Source organism: Phanerochaete carnosa (assembly GCF_000300595.1).
Source record: "Phanerochaete carnosa HHB-10118-sp unplaced genomic scaffold PHACAscaffold_5, whole genome shotgun sequence".
Taxonomy (NCBI): Eukaryota; Fungi; Basidiomycota; class Agaricomycetes; order Polyporales; family Phanerochaetaceae; genus Phanerochaete; species Phanerochaete carnosa.
This window is the reverse complement of record NW_006767632.1, coordinates 922,808-941,393: the sequence shown is the minus strand read 5'-3', so window position 1 is coordinate 941,393 and position 18,586 is coordinate 922,808. Positions and strand designations below refer to the sequence as shown.

Here is an 18,586-nt window from a genome sequence, read left to right as displayed (position 1 = left end):
TCTCCTGCCGCGCCGAATCCTCGACGTCAGCCCGGCCGATATGACTCCAGGGCGAAAAGTCTATCGCCCGATAACCTCTGCTTGAATTCTCGTTGCACACGCGACGCGCCACCCAGTCGTCATCGCGTCATCGGTCGAAAAACACACGCAGTGGACTGTGCAATGTCGGGCACTTCCGAACGTGCGCCGGCCGACTCTCTCCTCCTCGGTTCGGCCGTGCGCAGTGTGCCTGCCTGCCCGTGGGAAACCGCGATCTCCTGCGCGTGTTGCCGCGTGGATGAGTAGCGCGTAAACTTCATGGGCACTCGTGCAGCCACTTTGTGCTCTTGCCGCCGCCGCCTCCCATTAAGGGGGCAACGAGGGGCCTGGGCTCCACGTCCGTGAGGATCGTCTGTTCCTTGGAAAGCTGGCGGGCATAGGTGCGTCGTACGACGTCCGTTGCCACTCATTCTTTCCGTGCATGCTTAATGACTGCCACTCATTTTAGTCTTTGAATGGCCAAGCATGTTCCTTGGGTGGCACACCTGTCATTTGCTTCATGGAGTTTTCACTTGGCCGAGCGTCGACTCCATGAAGCCAAGGGCTTGCGCGTCTACAGTTTCATAGCTGTTCGGTGCTTTGTCGCTAAAATTAAGATTGTGCGAGGGCCACGCAGAGCGGTTCAAGATGAGCCGCTGTGAATTCTTTTTGTTGAACCCTCGCGCCACTGCTCGCTGCAGGTACTGATCGCCCGCCAGCCGCCCGTACGCTCGGAAACTTCCTTTCGTAGCACAACCTTTGTTTCTGCGGCGTCGCTACGACCAAAACCTGCTGTGACATTCGCACGCGGGACACCCTCTGTTCCAGCTGTCTTTGGTCCCTATACCCTGTGCCGGCCATTGACTGACCGGTCCTCCCACCACCACACTCCGTTCCACGTTCTGTTCGCCCGAACTGCACTAGCGGCTTGCTCGCACATCTCTGACAGTTACCCAGAGTCGCCCCCGCCGAAACGTGACAGGGGAGCAACAGCCCCAGATTTGAAGCATGATGTGATGAGAACACGTCTCAAGGCTTTGTTACTGTACTAATGTAGTCTCCGTCCCCCATATTCCCCCACTTGTTCTTTCTGGACCATTTCCGACTCGCAAGCCATCTGTTTGCGAGATACCTGTCTCACATGTCCGTCCCATGACCGTGGCTGCAGCGGGCAGTTTCGCTGATGAGCTGCGATGGCCGCGGTGACCCTACCCCGGCCGCACACGAAACCGAATAGCCTCCAGGTAGACTCACGCGTAGTACTGCATCACTACAATAATAACAAGCGACTGCGAACAATCTTTGTACGAGTGACTCTGATGGTCGGGGATCGCGGTGACGCAATGTGGCCTTTGCGAGACCGTAGAAGCTGTCTTTGCCCGCATAGCTTATACAATACAACGCGCCCAGGTCTCGACGCACCAGTGCCCATGTGCACCGCATTTGAAGTGGCCTATTTTCTGCTCTATAGCGTGTCCATGCGGAAGTGGGCGTGCGAACATGCGAAATCTTCGCAGTGAGGTCGGCCGGGCGCAGGCGCCGTCAGCCCGCCGTATTAGAGGCGCATCGCATCTGGTGTGGGGCACCCTCGCCGGTCGATAACGGGAGCCTGTCGTATGGGCTGGGGGCCTCGACCACGGTCATCCATTCTGGCACAGCATGACTCCGCTCTCCGCGATGGAACGTAATGCAGATAGGACGTCGACGACGGGCGCACCGCACCGCAAGGCGTACATGCTACATGTACAGTCGCGATTGTGCGGCGGGTTTCGTAACCCTGAGAAACGGCACGGACGGGCCCCGCTCATGTGCCTGAGATGCGGGGAGAAACTGGAGATGCACACATCGCTGCGCTACGCCGACGTCATCATCGCGCCGCACTGCAGAGACAGCTTTTGCGAACTTTGAGAGCTCGACAACCCGACGGCCCGTTGCCGGTGTGCGGCCGATGCGGTCATGGCAATCCATGGAGCGCGGAGCGATGCCGCGCATGCTCACAGGCCGGCCGCACTATCTCAGCACAAGAATGCACATAGAGGAGGAGTACTAGTGCCAATTGGAGAGCAATGTGCAAGGCGATGGCAGTGGCAACGGGCTACGTCAGTGAGGACGTTATGGCGGGTCTTGTCTCCAACACGTCGTGCGGAAGCAAATGCGGTCAGTCCTGCACCTGATAAACTGACATATGCGGCAAACCCCAAGTATGCTGAGAACCTCATGCCTCGCGGCCGGTCCGGCTTGCAATCGTACCAACATGGAAACTGGACACATATGCTCGGAAATGTGACAAAGTCTATTGGGCAGGTAACGAACGTTGAACAGTAGAGACTGCTGAAACACAAAGGAGAGCGATTTAGCAAATGAGTGGCGATAGTTGGCTGCAATCAGGTCTCGGATGTCAAAACTTTCAAAGTAGTACAAGCCGGTTGGGCACCAGACGGACTGTGCCCTCGGAGCCCTTGGTGGACGAGAACGCCCCACTGTCGGTGTGTTCCCCGGCGGTCGGCCAGTCATATCTGAGGAACGTCGACGAGTCCTCCGGGTCCTGCAAAATCTGCAGGATAAGTAACAGCCAGCGGTGACTTGGAGTGGATAACGTACGTGGAACCTCATGGTGTCTGGGCCAAGCGACAGGACTTTCACAGCTGAAGACCCTTCCTGACACCGCCGGTTGCGACGCAAGAGATATATGGCGAGGATAGCTATCATGGCAAGGCCAGCGATACCACCTATGACACCACCGACGATGGGCCCGACGCTGCTGTGCTTCGGAGGGGGCTTCGAGTCGTTTGCTGCTGGTGGAGGCGGACTTGCGAATGACGGAGATACCGACGAAGTTACGGATTGGGAGCTAATGGCGGGAGGTGTCCCGTTTATCCCGTTACCGTCTACACTCAGGCTGGGGGACGAAATAGGTGGAACAGATGTCGATGAAGCGATGCTGCTCGACGCGATCTCCGCCGAAGAAGGAGCTGTGGTTGGAGTGTGTGGAGGGAGACTGTCTGTAGCGCTTGACGAATCAGCAGAGGTAGTACTTTCCGTGCTGCTCACGGAGGTCGATGTTGCTGAACTCAAGGAGGAAGTCACGCTAGTGGCAGCAAAGTTCGTAGCAGAGCTTGAGGATTCCGCTGCTGCATTTGGTCGGTAAGCGTTATCCGTCACGCAGAGAAGTCTACACACAAAGTGCGGCGCCAAAAGCAGCCGTGACATTCCATGTTCCATCCTATTTCGTGTCCCCATATTAATACCGCGACCGGAGAGTCAACGAGAAGCCTCTCACAATGGGCGTATAATAAAATTCTGGAATGTCAACTGGAGGGATAACACCGGGCGCAAAGCTGGATCCAGTAATTAATATATTAAATCAACGGGCTGAAAGGATTGACACACGAGCCATTAAAGTCTTGCTCGTCATTGGACGAGCAGTTTCCAACCGCGTTCCAGGCATCCCAGCTGCACATGTTCTGCGTGAGTGTCTAAATGTGTACACAGAGCTCGAGTAGAACGTACGACATAGCTGTACCGCCTTGGCATGTTGCACAGGCACTTAGCAACGAGTATGTAACAGAGTTACAGGAGCAGACTGAGCCGTCGGGGGGAAAGTAACTTCCGGTAATGGGAACGACCGAGTACGCTGGTATGTACCCGTCAAGGATGCATCTGATGTGGGCAGAGCGAATAGTACGCACGGGTGTTCCGACAGGTGCTGAGGCAGGAGGAAGCCATTTGACAAGGACTCTGTCCACTGGCGTTGTCCATCTGCGCCGCGATTAATGAGAGCGGAATGCGGCAAGAGAAGGGTGCGCACCCAAGCAAAAGACGGATCGCACACGGCAGTCGTCGAAGGCTGAGACATGGCGGCGGGAGATTAGTAAAGCATGAGGTCTCCTCCGCACTACGAGAGGCTTTATGAGGTGCACAGGCCTAACAGATGGCGTCGCTATTGAATGGATCGCAAGCAGATGCCGAGGCATTTGGTGCGTCAGATACTTTACAGCTAAGATCGCTTAGTCATTCTCGAGAGTGATACTGCGTCTGGACGGTAGCATCGAGAGCGAATCACCCTTAGTAGGACAGCATTGTCACACGAAGTTGGTAGCTAGGGGGAAAGCCTGGACCTATCATGCACTTGCAAGATGGAAACGAGCCACACCTTCAGAGTTAGGCTCAGAAAAGAACTTCCAAAGGCTGATGATATATCTACAACAAAGATTGATTAGAGTGGAAGGGGTGCATGGCAGAGTCAAGATGAGTACTCACAGACTCGTGCTCACCGTAGTAAATGCTTACGGGACGAAGGTAAGGTTGAACACATTCGAGACTAGTAAATATTAAAACAAAGTAATGACGACGCAATGGATGAACTGATTTTTGCAGCCATGTGTAAAGTAAGATTTAAGGCAACACTGCGCGACAGATCGCAGAGATCCATACCCCGTCTTCGTGAGATGATGAGCCATCGGGCGCATCTGAGAGCTGTGACAATGCTGAGATCTGTAATGCTTGTCAAAGTAGGTCTACGAACGCTCAGTTGAGGTCGGTTTGAAACCGCGGAGCATCGTCTCGAGTGAACGCTGAGTCAGCAGAGATAGCGCCAGCGCGGACGCTCAGCGCTTATGGTGGCCGGCTAGCGCTAGCGCTTAGCTGGATATCCTTCGAACGGTGCACGCATAACGCGTACTCGTCAGGCGACCTGCTAGAATTCCTTGATGCGTCCCCCGACCTCGAAGAGCTTTTTGGTTTCGCGGGCACAGTCACTATAGAACGACAGGAAGATGTACTTGGGCTACCCGTTCTTGGATCTGAGGTCTTCGCCGACCTTGGTCACCGAGTGGATTCTCCTCTATCCATTGAAATAGAAGCTCCAGACTATCCAGCTATGCTGGAGGGAACTAGACAATATTAAGTCCTTGGGAGATCTTCTTCAGGCAAGCGGCTCTTCCCTCGAACGCTTGCAAGTCGAGTTGACGGCCGGCATAGCGGAGGAAAGTGAGTACGATGTCTGCAAACAACGAGCCTCGAATTAATTGTGCTCTCAGCCGTCCCGCGTAATCCACAACACGTCTTTGCTGCTAATCTCATTTGGTGGCCTGGATGTTACTGTGGATACTTCGCGAACGTTCCCCGCGATGCACCTCTTCCCCTAGGTCGCACTCATGCCAGACGACTTGCAGTCACCTTTCCTCCGGGGGGTAACCTTTGAGCTCGAGACTCCAGACCTCCAGGGACTCGCGGGCCTCTACTGGCCGTGCATCGATGCAGAGCCGTCGGAGTGCGAATTTAACGGCCTCACCGTCAGGTTCTACGTGAATTGCGAAGATTGAGGACGACATTCGGTCGGGCGCTTACACGGAACGCCTCCCTAGAATAGAGGCATCTTGCGGGTGTCTTGCATCTACATGGCGTAAATTGGAGCATCTAAAAATTTGGGCTTCGGTGGCCTGGTACTGCCGGCGTGGTGTATATTGAGTTGCCAGTTGGGTCATAATATGGGCCATATGCACTTGCTAGTGTACCTTTGCTGTCACGCTCTTGCCGTGCCTCCCTCTAGGCATTTTGTAGATAAGGGTTGATGGCGTCAGTTGTACAACGCTTCTCGTATCTATTCACGCCATACTAAAGGATCTGCTCGGGCTCGCTGTGGCGATAGGCTTCCCATCCTCCGAGCGATCGAGGACTGCATAGTTGCAGATTAGAGTGATAGCCTGACCATCTTCAAAAGCCTCGAGGGCTGCCAAGTGGGCGCTCCAATCCTGAAGATACTGTTGAACGCGAGTAAGTCTCATGGTCTGTGAGCGGATGTGATCGACAGAGCCTTACTTTAGAGCCGGATGGCCTAGTCGGTTCATCTTCGCTGCGCAGCTGTACGGAGCCTATATCCGAATAGGTCTCACGAGCTCTTGACGGATGTTGGAACCGGACGCTGATGATCGGAAGGCTCGGTATCTTTGAGTCGTTGCGTAGATGGTCACGAGCGTTGAGCCTGGATCAGAGCTTAGCTTAAACTTACGACAGGGCGGCCGGCGGACGACGCACCACGCTAACAAGGAATTTCCGTACGCTAAAAGAACTCGAGCGCCAGGTGCTTAAATGTCAGACAGAGAAGACTTGCCTTCACTTTTAACGCAGAAGACTGAAATTGCGTCAGTCAGGAGAGACGAGGCTGTCTGCTGACTTCGAAACTCACCTTCGAAATAGATCAAGTTATCGGGGATGCTCAAAGTCTATTTCGGATGGTGAGATACATATTTTCGAAACAGACCGAGAAGACCAACAAGTATCATTCCACAAATGGCAAGGAAGCTAGTAAGATAAGCTGGAAAATCAGCAGCTACACATATATGTCTAGTCCTGAAAGCAAACCTCGTCAAGGCACTTGTGCCGACAATGTAAATAATGACTTTATTCAGCATTGACAGCCCGCTGCTGGTGTGTGAACGTGCCATCCAGGGTAATCTATCTAAGGAAATGCTCACCGAGGCGTGATCTCCTCGCGACTTCAAAGTAGCAGGAATACCAACGATGTCGCTGTATAGATATCCGCAAGTGCACTCGTACCAAGGGCCAGTGCTCTTCGACAGTCACCCAAAACGGCGACAGTAGGCTAAAGTTTCACAGCTATTAGTGCAATGAGGAAAACAAGCAGCGTAGCAGGAGTTCTGACAGTTGAACGAGTCCGGCTTCAAGCAGCGAATCTGTGATGAACTCGATTGTGATGCTATCCATGATCGTGGTCGCTCACCCATTCCGAAACCGTAGGGCGTGGGTGTGATTCAGGATCCCATAGCCCAACATGGTGAAGCAGCTCCGTACCGAGGTAAAGGGCCATCAGGCCGATATATGGGAATAAGTAGGTTGGGCAGAGCAAAATATGAGCATGTCGGGCGTGACGCGTCACTGAGAATTGTATGAACCAACCATGGGACAGGTCATGAATCGACTGCGATCGCTCACTAAGTGCCCGGATAAGCTTGTAATTCACGAAAGACTCTGAAGGACTCACAGATCCAGACGCGATAACAGTACCACCTAATCTCACAGTCGTTCAGACCAGCTTTGGCAAGCATGGTTGGAGTACGCACCCCTGAACAATCATGGTAATGAGTATCTGCACTTCATTAGTTGTCAAACAAATAATATAACAAGCAGCACACACTGACTGTGACACATAGTGACACCCTTCAATCCGAACGAAGAGTGCTAACCCTTAGAACCAGGCGTCGCGAGGTTCGATGAAGGATGTTGCACACCATTGCACTCCTGAGCACGTTAAAGCTGTATTAACATACACAGCGAGTCACCGTGAGCCATCTCACCAAGGTATGGGAATGCCAAACGGTACTCTGACGTCGGCAAAGTTGATTGCTGCATAACTTGAGGAGCGTATATGAGTACGAGCTAACGTTCGAAAGCACAAATACGGACAAGTATATTACGTGCCACATTACGGCTATGTGTAGGGTTTGTAGTACCCTAAATCTTGGATCAGACGGCAATTGGCGGGTCATAGAAATCTCATCACAGACCATACTGCGGCGATCTGCATCCCTGGTGTGAGCGTTCGGCCTCAGAGTATTCGCTGGGCTTACTGAATACCTCAATAGCTTCCTCTCATTGCTGTACTTATCAAGAAATGCGAAGCATTGTAGACAAAAGATGCCGTAGAATCTTTGGTCAACGCGACGATGTCAAGCGGTCCGAACGATGTCAAGCGCGTGCGACACGTACAAAGTTGCTGTGAGCACGCCAATTAGAACGGCACCAACTGTGTCGTGGAAGGCAGTCATGGGGGTAGTGAGGCTGGCTGTTCAACGACTGTTTAGTACTTAGGCCTTAGGTCCGGGCCATGGCTATTAATACGTAAGCCTCTCCTTGGGAATTCCATCGCCATCTGTGCAAAGCTCGCGAAGCTGTCCGATATCACAGCTGTGAGGTTGCTCAGAAGAAGGGATGGTATGATACGGGCAATCAGAAACTTTAATTCGTTGGTACAGCTGCTTTTCGGAGAACAAGATCCTTGTGCTTCTCAGGATGTGTCGCCGAGTGTTAACCATTGTAAGGGGATACTGTAGTCGCGGTTGTGCTATGGGTGCGACGCGTTCGCGCTCGGCCGATGCCCATAAGCGCCTAATAGTAATCGCTCCGCATCAGGTCGGACTTCGTCGGAGCATCAAACACTGCTTGTTCGTGATGTTTGCTCTGGCGCTCCGTAAGCTTGTTCGGATGAGTGCACAAGTGTACACATTACGCACTTGTCCCGAAGACTAGACGAACGAGGTATTAGAGATAGAATTAGGGATAGAATTAGGGATAGAGTCACACTATCATACCGACAGCCACGAACACTTCGCATAGCTGAAGGACACGTTAACAGACAATTCAACGCTCACAGCTGCTAGCAACATACCAAGGGATATGTAACGATCCGATTCTTGATGCTTACTATGCGCACCTCGCTGTTAGCGCAGACTGCTCATGTGCTACATGAAGATATACTCACGGATCCACACGCGGTAGCAGTGCCAGCTAGATTTTGAAGAGTCAGGTACAAGATTTGAAAGATTCGCTGTCAGACAGTTACTTATCTCTGTACAATAAAAGTAGTCATGTCCTACAACGACATCAGTAGCCCGCGATAGCTGAGCAATAATTCTCTGGACTGTACGAACCGTGACTATAGTGCTTGCCCGTGAATGTTCAAGTTAGCACAGGAAGTGTCAAGGATAACGTACCATAATGGCATAACCTAGTGTAAGATGGATTCAACTGACTCAGAGGCCCCTCTGACGGCGAGGCGCATTCTGAGGACGACTGAGAGTTAGAAAAAAATGCTGCAGGATTGAGAGCAGGCGTAGCAAGTAGCCACCTCAAGATATGGCAGGCTGGTTGAGACAGTGGCCATACGGATCGCTGTCAGAAATGTAAGTAATGGCGTGCAAACGGACTGCTATACATTTTATCCTATTTTACAATGCTGACTCCTGTCGATGTCAAGGTGAGATATTTGCAAGGATAGACATGAACAAAGAACAAGAGAAATGGGAATGAAGAAGTACCAGTGAAGACGGCGTCTTGCACAGAGTCAAAGGATATATGAATGCAGAAATAACAGAAGAAAGGCATGGATGCTAGAAGCCCTTCATCACAACGACCTACGCCATGCGCCATCCTCTTCGGCACACCAAAGTTACAAGCCCCAGATTCCAGTCAGCCACGCATTAATGTGGCCGTACGCCTGCGACCTGTCTGGCTCCATTAAAGGATTCACGAGCCAGCCGTGGTACATGTCCTGATACTCGACGTAGTGCACTTTGTCCTTCCCGTTGTCGTGAATCAACCGGTCGCGGAAGGTGCGCATCGCATCCACCGTCTGCTCTGCCTCGCCTGCAAGGATGTACGTCGGCGGGTAATTCGCGAACAAACCGTCTGTGTGCTCCAACTTTAGCGACGCCGGCGACGCCCACGTGTTCGTCTCGAACTCGTGCTCGGACAGCGAACCTCGAATGCTGGTGAGAGTGTACCCGCTGAGTAAGAAGGGGTAGACAAAGTCCACGTTTTTGTTCGTGTGAATAGTCGATGCCGGCGTGTTGAGGTGTGTGTTGGCCCAGTCCAATGTGGGTGACACCATAATGAGTGCACCAGGCGGAGGAAGCGAAGGGAGGCCGGTGCTGACGAGGTACCGTACAAGGTCAATGACGAGATGGCCTGCAGAGGAGTCACCCCACACGATGATGTTGCTGGGCTCAAAGCCGAGGGTCTCGACAAGGTAGTGGTAGCCCGAGATGAGATCGATGACTGCCGCCGGGAAGGGGTTCGCGGACGGGTAGGGGGCGGAAGAAGCGAGGCGGTAGGCAAGGCCGAATGCGCGCTCTGCGACCTTGGGACATTTCTCTAAGAAGCCGCGAACGACATTTGCCGCATAACCGGAGGGATGCGGCGACCCCATCTGAATAGGTGTGAGCGTTGGCACTGTCACTATTAGTAGTTACGAAACACGATACTTACGATATGAGCTCCAGCTACAGGCGATAACGGTCACAAAATATGAGCTCAAAGACGTAAATGTGCAGCGTGGAGGACATACCGTGCAAGAAGTAGAGCACGCGCTCGCCCTTTGTGGCGCGCTGACCATGCTTGCCAGCCTCATCACGAGCACCGTACCAGTAGCCGTAGACGCCAGCGGGCTCGACGCCGTTGCGGCGCGCAAGGTCAGCGATCTCGCCGGTCACCAGCTGGGACGGGACGGCGTCGACCCAAACGAAGCCTGTGGCGCCTGGGTCGCGCGAATCCTTGACCGGGTTGCCCTCTGGCGTATCAAGGCCAATGTCGTAGTACGATCGACTTTTGGCCTCGCATATATAGCGGTTCAGAGTCTTCACCATATTCCATGACTTTCTGGGCCTGAGAGAGGGGATGGAAGCTACGATGAGCCAATAGGGCAGGCGGACGAAGAGCAGTACTGGCACGGTGACGAGGAGGTAGGCGAGCTTGAGCGGCTGGTTCTTGAAGGCGAACATGGCGGGCAAAGGGGAGATGAGCGATGATGCCAAGGAGACGTCGTGCAGTACGAGAAGAACGTTGTTTAAAGATGGATATCTTAAGAATGTCTCAGATATTAGACTCCGCCCGGAACGTTTGGACACCTATATGGTAGCACGCTCTGTTTATTGATGCGGACATGATCGGTTTCACCCTCCGTGAAACATAATCTTACTCTATCATTGTTTGCACTAGAGATGATTTTCCACAGCGTCAGAGCGGAATTTGGCGAGCGACTATGACCTCACCTGCAAATGAACAGAACACGCATGCTTGTGGATATGTCATCCTGTAGACCAATACAACTGCTTAGAAGAGCTTGAGTTCACAGAGGCGGAAGTTTACTATTCCCTGACGAAGACAGTCTTCAATGCAAGCTCGGTCCTACAAGCACAGATCTTCGAAGTTCCGGCCATCACGCTTGGTCCCAGGCAAGCTCCAGAAGCCTCTCCACTGGAGACCAGATTCGTCAGTGTCTGGTAGGCTCAGCTTCATCTCGATTCCCCTCAAACCCAGCGAGAAGATGGTAGAGAGTGCGAAATACAGACTCATGTCCGCGCCAGGCATGCGAATATCGAGGTGCATTGCCGAAGGTGGGGAGGTGATGAGGGTCGATGCAGCGTGCGGGTCGTAGCCGTACGTCAGGGCATTCGGCGTCCAAAAGGCTTCGCCGCCGACGAAACATTTGTAACCGTCGGTTGTCGGGACAAGCTGAGCAACAATGGTGAGTCTCGTGTCTTGCAAGGTCAGTCTATAGTGGTGGCCAATCACATACCGTAGGTATAACTACGGCGGAAGTGTCGGCTGTCTGAGTGAAGTTCTGCCGCAGGATGGATATACGCACCATCAGGAGGCCGTCAGGAACGCCAGCCAGAGACCACTCGGCCTCCTGGCTTATTAAATTCGTCTCCTGACTGCCCGCACTTTGCTTACCAGTTTTTGTGTCGGACTCAGACAGCGAGGATGGGCTTGCCATTTGCATCCCGGAGAGAAACGTGGATATGGATATGCCTGTGTACCGGAGTCAATATGCGAAGATATTAGCTTGGTGCGAACCCGCTACATCCATGCGACTATCGCGCACGTCAGTTCATGTTGCATAGATACACGGGAGTATGCGACTCATCTCCCCAAGGCTTCGCATGAAGTTGAAACTTATGGCTGTTCGAGCCCAACCTGCACAATTCTCAGTGAGCCATTAATACCACGCAACAGTCAGGCTCATAAAGAAAATGAATATTCTATACCGTGCACTATTATGCAAAAGGCCGCATGCTGGGCCTCCTTATGTGCAGGAGGTGTGGGACGGAGGTGACGTGACGCATTCGTCAGTCCTGTCACATCATCGCGATCACGTGCTATGCGCGTCGCGTTCTGGCGTCAGCGACCCCACATGGCTGGTTCGACTTCGACCATTTCACAGATTGGCATCGAGGTTAAGTCCTTCCATTTATCTTCAGAAGGTCCCTTGCAAACTTTGGTGTGCCTCCATGCTTTCTTGTTTATGTTTCAGCTCTTAACTGGATGTCTGGAAGACGCAGCCCTTGACGGGCTGGGCTGCCTGCGGCCCTTTTGCACGTTTTCGCGACCGCTACGACCCTCCCCCTCTCCTCCTTTCCTCCCTCTTAGCGGTTTATACGCCTCACAACTACCACACAGATACTGAAGACGTGTGATGTTAACGGCTCGCGGATTCTCTGCATGGATCACTTGTGAGGGACAGGAGCTGATTGAGTTCGAGACCGTCGTGGATGAGGGTTCGCATAAAGTCTCATGCTGGATTGGGTGCGAGGTGGGCAAAGTGTGTGGCAATTTATAGCAGCTTGGCCTCCTATGCTAACAAATAGCTTAGGCGTTCACTGTTCACTGGAGGGACAATGGCACTGGTATCGACTCTGCCGGCTACATCTCGCTTGACGGCTTTCTTTGCTCCGGTCGCTTCTTGTATGGATATGGAGACGCATCTCGTGGTACGCTGCGGGTTGACAAACATGTTGAACGTCCCTTCATGTTTGCCAGGATCGAATCCAGTAAGCTGCAAGGCCCTCCGGCCAACATGAAGCTGTCTGATAAGATTATCACAGTACGGAGCTCCTCCCCCAAATTAGAACAAACTGGGGAGAGCGATGATGCTAGCTTGGACATCAAGGATCTTGGCACCATCGCTTTGAAGATCAAACAGATCAAACGGACTACTCCCTCCCATTCACCAAACAGCCCTCAGACACCTCCCAACCCCGTTCGCAGTGGACGACGTAGCCTTGACGAGGCACGTATCAGGTAAACGTGCCCCTTCTACATTTACAAGCTATTTCCTCATCAACAAACCACAGCTTTGGGGCGAACATCGCCGCATCCCTCCAACACTCACAAACCTGGTCTTTCGAACCACATGACAAGTCGGACCCGCACGCCTTCATCACTTTCGTCTTTCGCTACCGCACTCGCAACTTTCTGTTAGACCAGAGTATTATCGTGGCGGACGAAGAGACCATTACAGCACCGCCCCCTCTTCTATACACCGCTCAGGGAGAAGAGGACTCCGAGCAGGAGGACGCGGGCCCACCCCACCCTATCCAGCTGCACACCCCGCTCTCTTCGCCAATATCATCTGCCTCACCATCCTTGGCGTCGACACCAAGAAGCCCCTTCTCGCCACAATCGGCGCGCCTGGGGAGCACCAGCCCCGCGGTCGCGCCCGGCCAGTTTGATGGTAACTGCTCAACAAGCTTCTTTCCTGTGGAGAGCCCCGTGAGCCCCAAAAGGCCCGCGAGCATGGTTGCTACGTCGTATTACCGTCCGCACGTGAGGGATTACCTATCATCAACGCCTGAAGGAGGTCGCCTCAGCAAAAGGCGGCGCAACAAATAGGGCGTCCGGCTAAATTATGTTGCAGCGGCAACAGCAGATAAGTCCCAATACTTATCTTTGGAGTGCTTTCGAATTTCGCATGCAATTTCCTTCTTGCTTTGTCTGTCTTGCTGAATCTACTGTCATATATATGATCATGCTCTATGCTCACTTCTATGTCATCTCTCGTACTCTGTCGATCTGTTCCCGCTGTCCTGCTTAGTCTGTCAACGTTATCTCATTGTAGTAGAAACTGTCGCCTGTAGCTGCCTAGCTGTAGTTAGCACACTGTAGTCTAGCTCTGTAGGCTGCTTTGCCTGTATGATCAATGTACGCTGTTACCTATGCACTTTGCAGGTCATAAGTTCCATGGTAGCCTGCTTCACACTCAGGCATCTGCATGATGTTAAGAAACAAGGCTTGATTTGTTAATTGCCTAAGTCAAACATTAGGTGTCCGGCGGAACTACTAGGGTTCAGCTGTGACAGAGCAGGCCAGCAATCTTGTCCTCCGCAGAGCCCATACTCCACAGCCTCGAACAGCAAGCCCTCGATCCACTGCTGATGCGTCTTGAGCTCGCCACTGCCCACAGACCCATGCGCGTCGCGCACCAGACGCTCGCGCGCCGAGAAGAAGAGCGCAAGGTCCATGAGCCGCAGGCGCTGCTCGGCGTCGAGCGTCGCGAGCCGGATCGTATTTAGCCGTCGCCCGCGGTAGAACAGGTGGAAGCCCGGCATGTGCGCGGTGTTGCCGCGGCAGCGGATGTGTGTGACGAGCCCCTGCTCGCGCGGCTCGCGGCTCAGGCCCGCGCCCCGCCGCAGGACGTGCACCGCCCGGCCGAAGCCCCACCAGAGCACCCACAGCAGCGCGTCCGTGTCGCCGTGCCCGTCGTACGGCTCCGCAGCGACATGCACGTTCGCTGCACCGTACCGCGCGCAATCTGGGTGCGTGAGCAGTAGGCGTTCGGGGCGCGTCGCATTGCTGGCGACGAGCCGCTCGTTTTCGGGTAGTAGGATGGCCTCGCGGAGGGTCGCGTCGTCATCGGTGGTCATGCGATCGTGGCCCAGCTCGTCCTCGTCTTCACTGATGTCTATGTTGTCCATGCGCTCGGTGATCCCATGGATGGTGTTGGCGGAGTGCTGTGCTTGAAACGCGCCAGGCATACCGTGGCTCTTTCGTAGATGAAGGATACTTGTTGTCGGGCGGTGAGGCTTTCTGGGAGTAATTATACCGTCCGTGGGTAGGATTTCTCTTGATGCTGAAGTACAAGCAACGTTGGTTGATGCCTTTTCGCCTGTGGGTGAGGGAGAGGATGAGGCCGTAGATAATGCCGGTGAGATGTGGTACGGGACCCTGATTTTAGTGCCGTCCGGTTGCAGGAAGTACCTGACCATAATGATGAGTATCTCAAGTAACTAAGGCGGAGTAAACTTACGAAGCAGACAGTCCTTATACGCTTCAAAATTAGCGTCAAAATGCGGTCCTCGTGGAGGGACGCAAGGGCCACCGGACTGTACAAAGGACCAAAGGGCCAAAGGGCCACGTTACACGTGCACGTTGGTGATCTCAAAGAAAGCGATGATGGGTGGTGCAAAAGCGATTTTGCTTAGATGGTAGCGAGCGGCAAGTTGTCTCCAGGGCCCGCGAAGTGATCTTCAGCTGGCTGTGGCTACATCCAATTGATCTAACCTTGATAACGTTCGTCCGTCGTTCGTGAGCCCATAAAATCTTTCCCTGGCAACACTCAGTATCAAATGAGGACTTCTGCGCGAGTATTTTGGCTGGTCAACGGCCGGATACTTGGGAGGAGCTGGTGACAGCCTCTGGCAAAATTCCACTCGATGCCGGACCAAGCACATAGTGGCTCGCAGCTCGCACGGAAAGATGTCCGGGAAGAGTGTGGTAAAAGAGAGCATGTTCAGAGACGATATGAGTACTAGTGGCGAGGGGAACGGACGCAAGTGAGAAGTCCTTGTCTCGGCGGAGTGCATTAGATTGATGGGATCTGAGATTATGATCTTACGAGGTGCGGAGGCGGGTGCTTCCTCTTCGAGACGTGAGATGTGGCCATGGGCTAGCTCTCTGACCTGAACCATCACCAGCCGTATCTCTTCTCTAAGCCTTTTCTGATAATGGCTACCCTCGAAGTGGTGCTAGACGATGAATGCGGCGGCCTAGACACCACAGCGTACGCCCTAACTGAGCTCACTACACCCACCAAAGGGCCGTCCCCCACCCGCTTCCGCTCCCAAGGCCAGAGTCACAACGGATCACACGCAGAGATTTGGACGGGTCTCCTTACTCTGCCGGGCCGCGTGCAGGATATCATGGTGATCTGCAAGCTAGCAGAAGACAAAAACCTCTCGGGACTTGAGTATGAAGCCAAGCTATATACGACAAAACTCAAGGATCTTCAGGGCATAGTCGTGCCAAGGTTCTATGGTTTCTACTTTGGGACGTACCGTGACTTGAGTGGCAAGGAAAATTTGATAGGCTGCATAATTTTGGAGCATTGTGGATGTTCGGTTAAAGGGCTCGGTGGTACATTCTTGGACTGCCGTATCGTTCTGAGGTACAGTATATGCCAAAGGCTGCGTCTTTATATGAGAACTCCCTCGCGACTAATACTTTAATTTTAGATACACCATTATGCGTGCCTTGGTTGAGCTCCATGATGCGGGTATCAGGCACAACCGTCTTGGGGAAGGGCACGTCTTGGTCTCTGACGACGGTAAAGACGTGCGTATTGTTGACTTCTACAGGGCCGCCGCACACAGGTGCGACCCCGAGGCAACCATTGGTCAGGTATATGCCTACGCACCATCAGAAACCGACTTCAAGTGCACAGAGTTATACAACCATGCATTGGATATGCGCATCTGGACACCTCGTGAGTTGTGCATATTCTCGCATAAGAAGGATCTGACGTCCTGGCCTACGTCTTACAGACAAGTTCGAGCTCTTCGGATATTCATTCTCGGTCCTAGATCATCCTGGTGCTGACTCTATTTTACGAGCTGTGAAGCGACGTCGCCCAGACAAGAACGAAGACGAGATGAGGAAAGAAATCGAGGCTTTTTTAAACAACTACTACAGAGTATTTGCGGACAGGTTCGATGTCATTGGCGATCCACGTGTCATATCGGAGAAGGCTCTTGAGGCAAACGAGATACAACCTCGACGCCGACAGAGGTCCTGAAGATGCCGTAGCTGAATGGAAACTCTGGGCGAATGTGGTGGATCCTCCTGCTATATCTTTTCTTTCTTTCTTTCTTTCTTTCTTTCTTGAATCCCAGTCACTAGGTAGCTGTTGCAAAGAAATCACCTAGTGGCTATACATAGTGTACTATTACACTACTCTGCATCATCTGAATCTTAACTATATGGCATACAAAGTACTGTGTTGTGAGAGACGAGACGGCGGACCCGAGCCCTTTTGCAGCGGCTTGGCGTCGGGGAGCGCCCGTCGTCGGTGATCGGATCTGAGATTGCAGTCCTACATAGGTGCGGCGGCGGAGCGTGATCCTGCACCAACACCATGACCTCCGCAGGGCCCTCTCGCTCGCAGCTGCAGAGCCTGCCAACGTATCAGAACACAACGTCGTCACGTCTGAAGTTTCTGTACTCTGACTTCTCTAGCCAGAGGCAGTCGAACCCGAGCTCGTTCACGTCAAATGTGGAATGGTGGAGGAGGACACTCGAAGCGTTCGTGCTGAACGGATGGCAAAGTCGTTCGGGCACGGAGTCGAACACGCCAGATAGGCTGGTGCTGCATGCCACAGGTCCTGTGCTTACTGAGGAGTTCAGGCTCGAGGGTGCGGGCAGGCCGTTGGGCTTGGCCGCGGTGATTGTGAGTGCCAGCGTCATTTATGCTATCAACAGTCAATTGAATACAAGTCACGCTAGTGAAGACGGAACTCTGCCAACAGAAATCCTACTTTCCGGTCACGCAGTTCTTGAGTGCGACACAGTCGATATATGACCCCGGCTGGCTGCCGTATCGAATAGCCTCCTTTGTCGTGGGCAAGCCGCTCTGGTGGGCACTGCAACAGCTCAGTATCGTCGGCTCGGACGAGAGCTATGGTTCATCTGGCGACAGCGAACGCTGGAAGAAGGTCAAGGGCGACTACGTCGTCCTCAGTCTCCTCGAACGTGCGGCCGAGGCAGTGCTAGCGAAGCAGGAGTCCAAAAGTAGTGTGAGTCTCGCTGATTCATTATATAACTTCGAGGGTTTCAAGAAGGCCTACGCGGACGAGGCTCTTGAAGGCGTTGCTCTTTCGGACTTGGACTTGAAGGTCCTTCTAAAGTACGTCGAGCGGGATAAGAAGGCGATTGTCAGACAAGGCGATGTGAGTTCAGTAATGCCTCTCAAAGCCCATCTCTTTTCTAACATACTCTCTTGCAGGCCATCAAGTTCGTCCAGGGTGCCGATCATGCTGAAATCACTACCGTAGACATTGGCGTGCTTGAGCTTAAGACCGCCATCGATAATCTCGAGGTCGCAGTGGACCACATCCAAAAACAAATAGACCAGTAAGTCTTGTTCTCCCAAAATGTCACTTTTATCCTCATCCAGCTTCCTATAGGCGCACCGAGAAAGCCTCCACCGCCCTGCGCCAGAAGCGAAAAGAAGCCGCGCTCAGCCATCTGCGAGCACGCAAGCAGTACGAAGACCTGCTCAAGAAGCGCCTGAACTCGCTCGACACGTTGCATGCGACGCTCGTCAGCGTCGAGCGCGCGGCAGGCGACGTCGAGATTCTGCGCTCGTACGAGTCCTCGACGGCGGCGCTCCATGCAGTCCTCGCGCACCCATCGCTCCAGCGCACCAGGATCGACGAGACGATGGACGCGATGGACTTGGCGCAGGCGGACGCGCGAGAGATCGACGACAGGATCCGCATGGGCGCAGACATGGTGCAGACGGATGCGGGCGTGGATGACGCGGAGCTGGCGGACGAGCTGGACGCGTTAGTCAAAGAGGTCGAGGACGAGAAGGCCGCCGCGCAACACGCTGAAGTCGAAGAGAAGCTGAAGGAAATGGTGGCGCTGAAAGCTCCTTCTCACTCCCCGGCCCCCCAGACTCCTCAAGAGACGGACGAGCAAAATAAGGTGTCTGAGCGTGCCTAGACGGGTTTGTCACAAACTTTCGCGCTGTCGAGTGTTCTCTTCCTGCACGTTA

The 18,586-nt window shown here is 53.4% G+C and overlaps 4 protein-coding genes across 4 annotated transcripts; 1 reads left to right on the top strand and 3 right to left on the bottom strand.

Annotated features, from left to right (window-relative positions):
• Positions 1-2,312: 2,312 nt before the first annotated feature.
• On the bottom strand, positions 2,313-3,552 carry PHACADRAFT_184047 (uncharacterized protein; the record flags this gene model as incomplete). Its single annotated transcript, XM_007395501.1, has 6 exons — positions 2,313-2,572; positions 2,620-3,149; positions 3,199-3,241; positions 3,299-3,356; positions 3,409-3,494; positions 3,529-3,552. 6 exons carry the CDS (start codon positions 3,550-3,552, stop codon positions 2,426-2,428), a joined length of 888 nt encoding a protein of 295 aa, XP_007395563.1. The 3' UTR covers positions 2,313-2,425.
• Positions 3,553-8,857: 5,305 nt separating this feature from the next.
• On the bottom strand, positions 8,858-10,764 carry PHACADRAFT_120365 (uncharacterized protein). The gene is made up of 2 exons (XM_007395500.1): positions 10,077-10,764; positions 8,858-9,964 (listed from the first exon to the last, which is right to left on the bottom strand). Exons 1-2 carry the CDS (start codon positions 10,533-10,535, stop codon positions 9,206-9,208), a joined length of 1,218 nt encoding a protein of 405 aa, XP_007395562.1. The 5' UTR covers positions 10,536-10,764; the 3' UTR covers positions 8,858-9,205.
• A 127-nt stretch (positions 10,765-10,891) lies between these two features.
• PHACADRAFT_255687 (uncharacterized protein) lies at positions 10,892-11,762 on the bottom strand. Its single transcript, XM_007395499.1, has 2 exons — positions 11,333-11,762; positions 10,892-11,268 (listed from the first exon to the last, which is right to left on the bottom strand). Exons 1-2 carry the CDS (start codon positions 11,531-11,533, stop codon positions 10,942-10,944), a joined length of 528 nt encoding a protein of 175 aa, XP_007395561.1. The 5' UTR covers positions 11,534-11,762; the 3' UTR covers positions 10,892-10,941.
• Positions 11,763-12,232: 470 nt separating this feature from the next.
• On the top strand, positions 12,233-18,534 carry PHACADRAFT_161171 (uncharacterized protein; the record flags this gene model as incomplete). The annotated part of the gene is made up of 9 exons (XM_007395498.1): positions 12,233-12,358; positions 12,410-12,803; positions 12,866-13,032; positions 13,138-13,270; positions 16,959-17,288; positions 17,314-17,756; positions 17,813-17,940; positions 17,994-18,447; positions 18,487-18,534. 9 exons carry the CDS (start codon positions 12,233-12,235, stop codon positions 18,532-18,534), a joined length of 2,223 nt encoding a protein of 740 aa, XP_007395560.1.
• Between the last annotated feature and the right edge of the window lie 52 nt (positions 18,535-18,586).

What these genes read in the sequence shown, in the direction of transcription:
- PHACADRAFT_120365 (XM_007395500.1), bottom strand. Translation starts at nt 10,535, where the DNA reads ATGTTCGCCTTCAAGAACCAGCCGCTCAAGCTCGCCTACCTCCTCGTC. An exon ending in CCTCCACGCTGCACATTTAC is followed by an intron (nt 9,965 to 10,076) that starts GTCTTTGAGCTC and finishes ACACCTATTCAG; the next exon opens with ATGGGGTCGCCGCATCCCTC.
- PHACADRAFT_255687 (XM_007395499.1), bottom strand. Translation starts at nt 11,533, where the DNA reads ATGGCAAGCCCATCCTCGCTGTCTGAGTCCGACACAAAAACTGGTAAG. An exon ending in CCGCCGTAGTTATACCTACG is followed by an intron (nt 11,269 to 11,332) that starts GTATGTGATTGG and finishes ATTGTTGCTCAG; the next exon opens with CTTGTCCCGACAACCGACGG.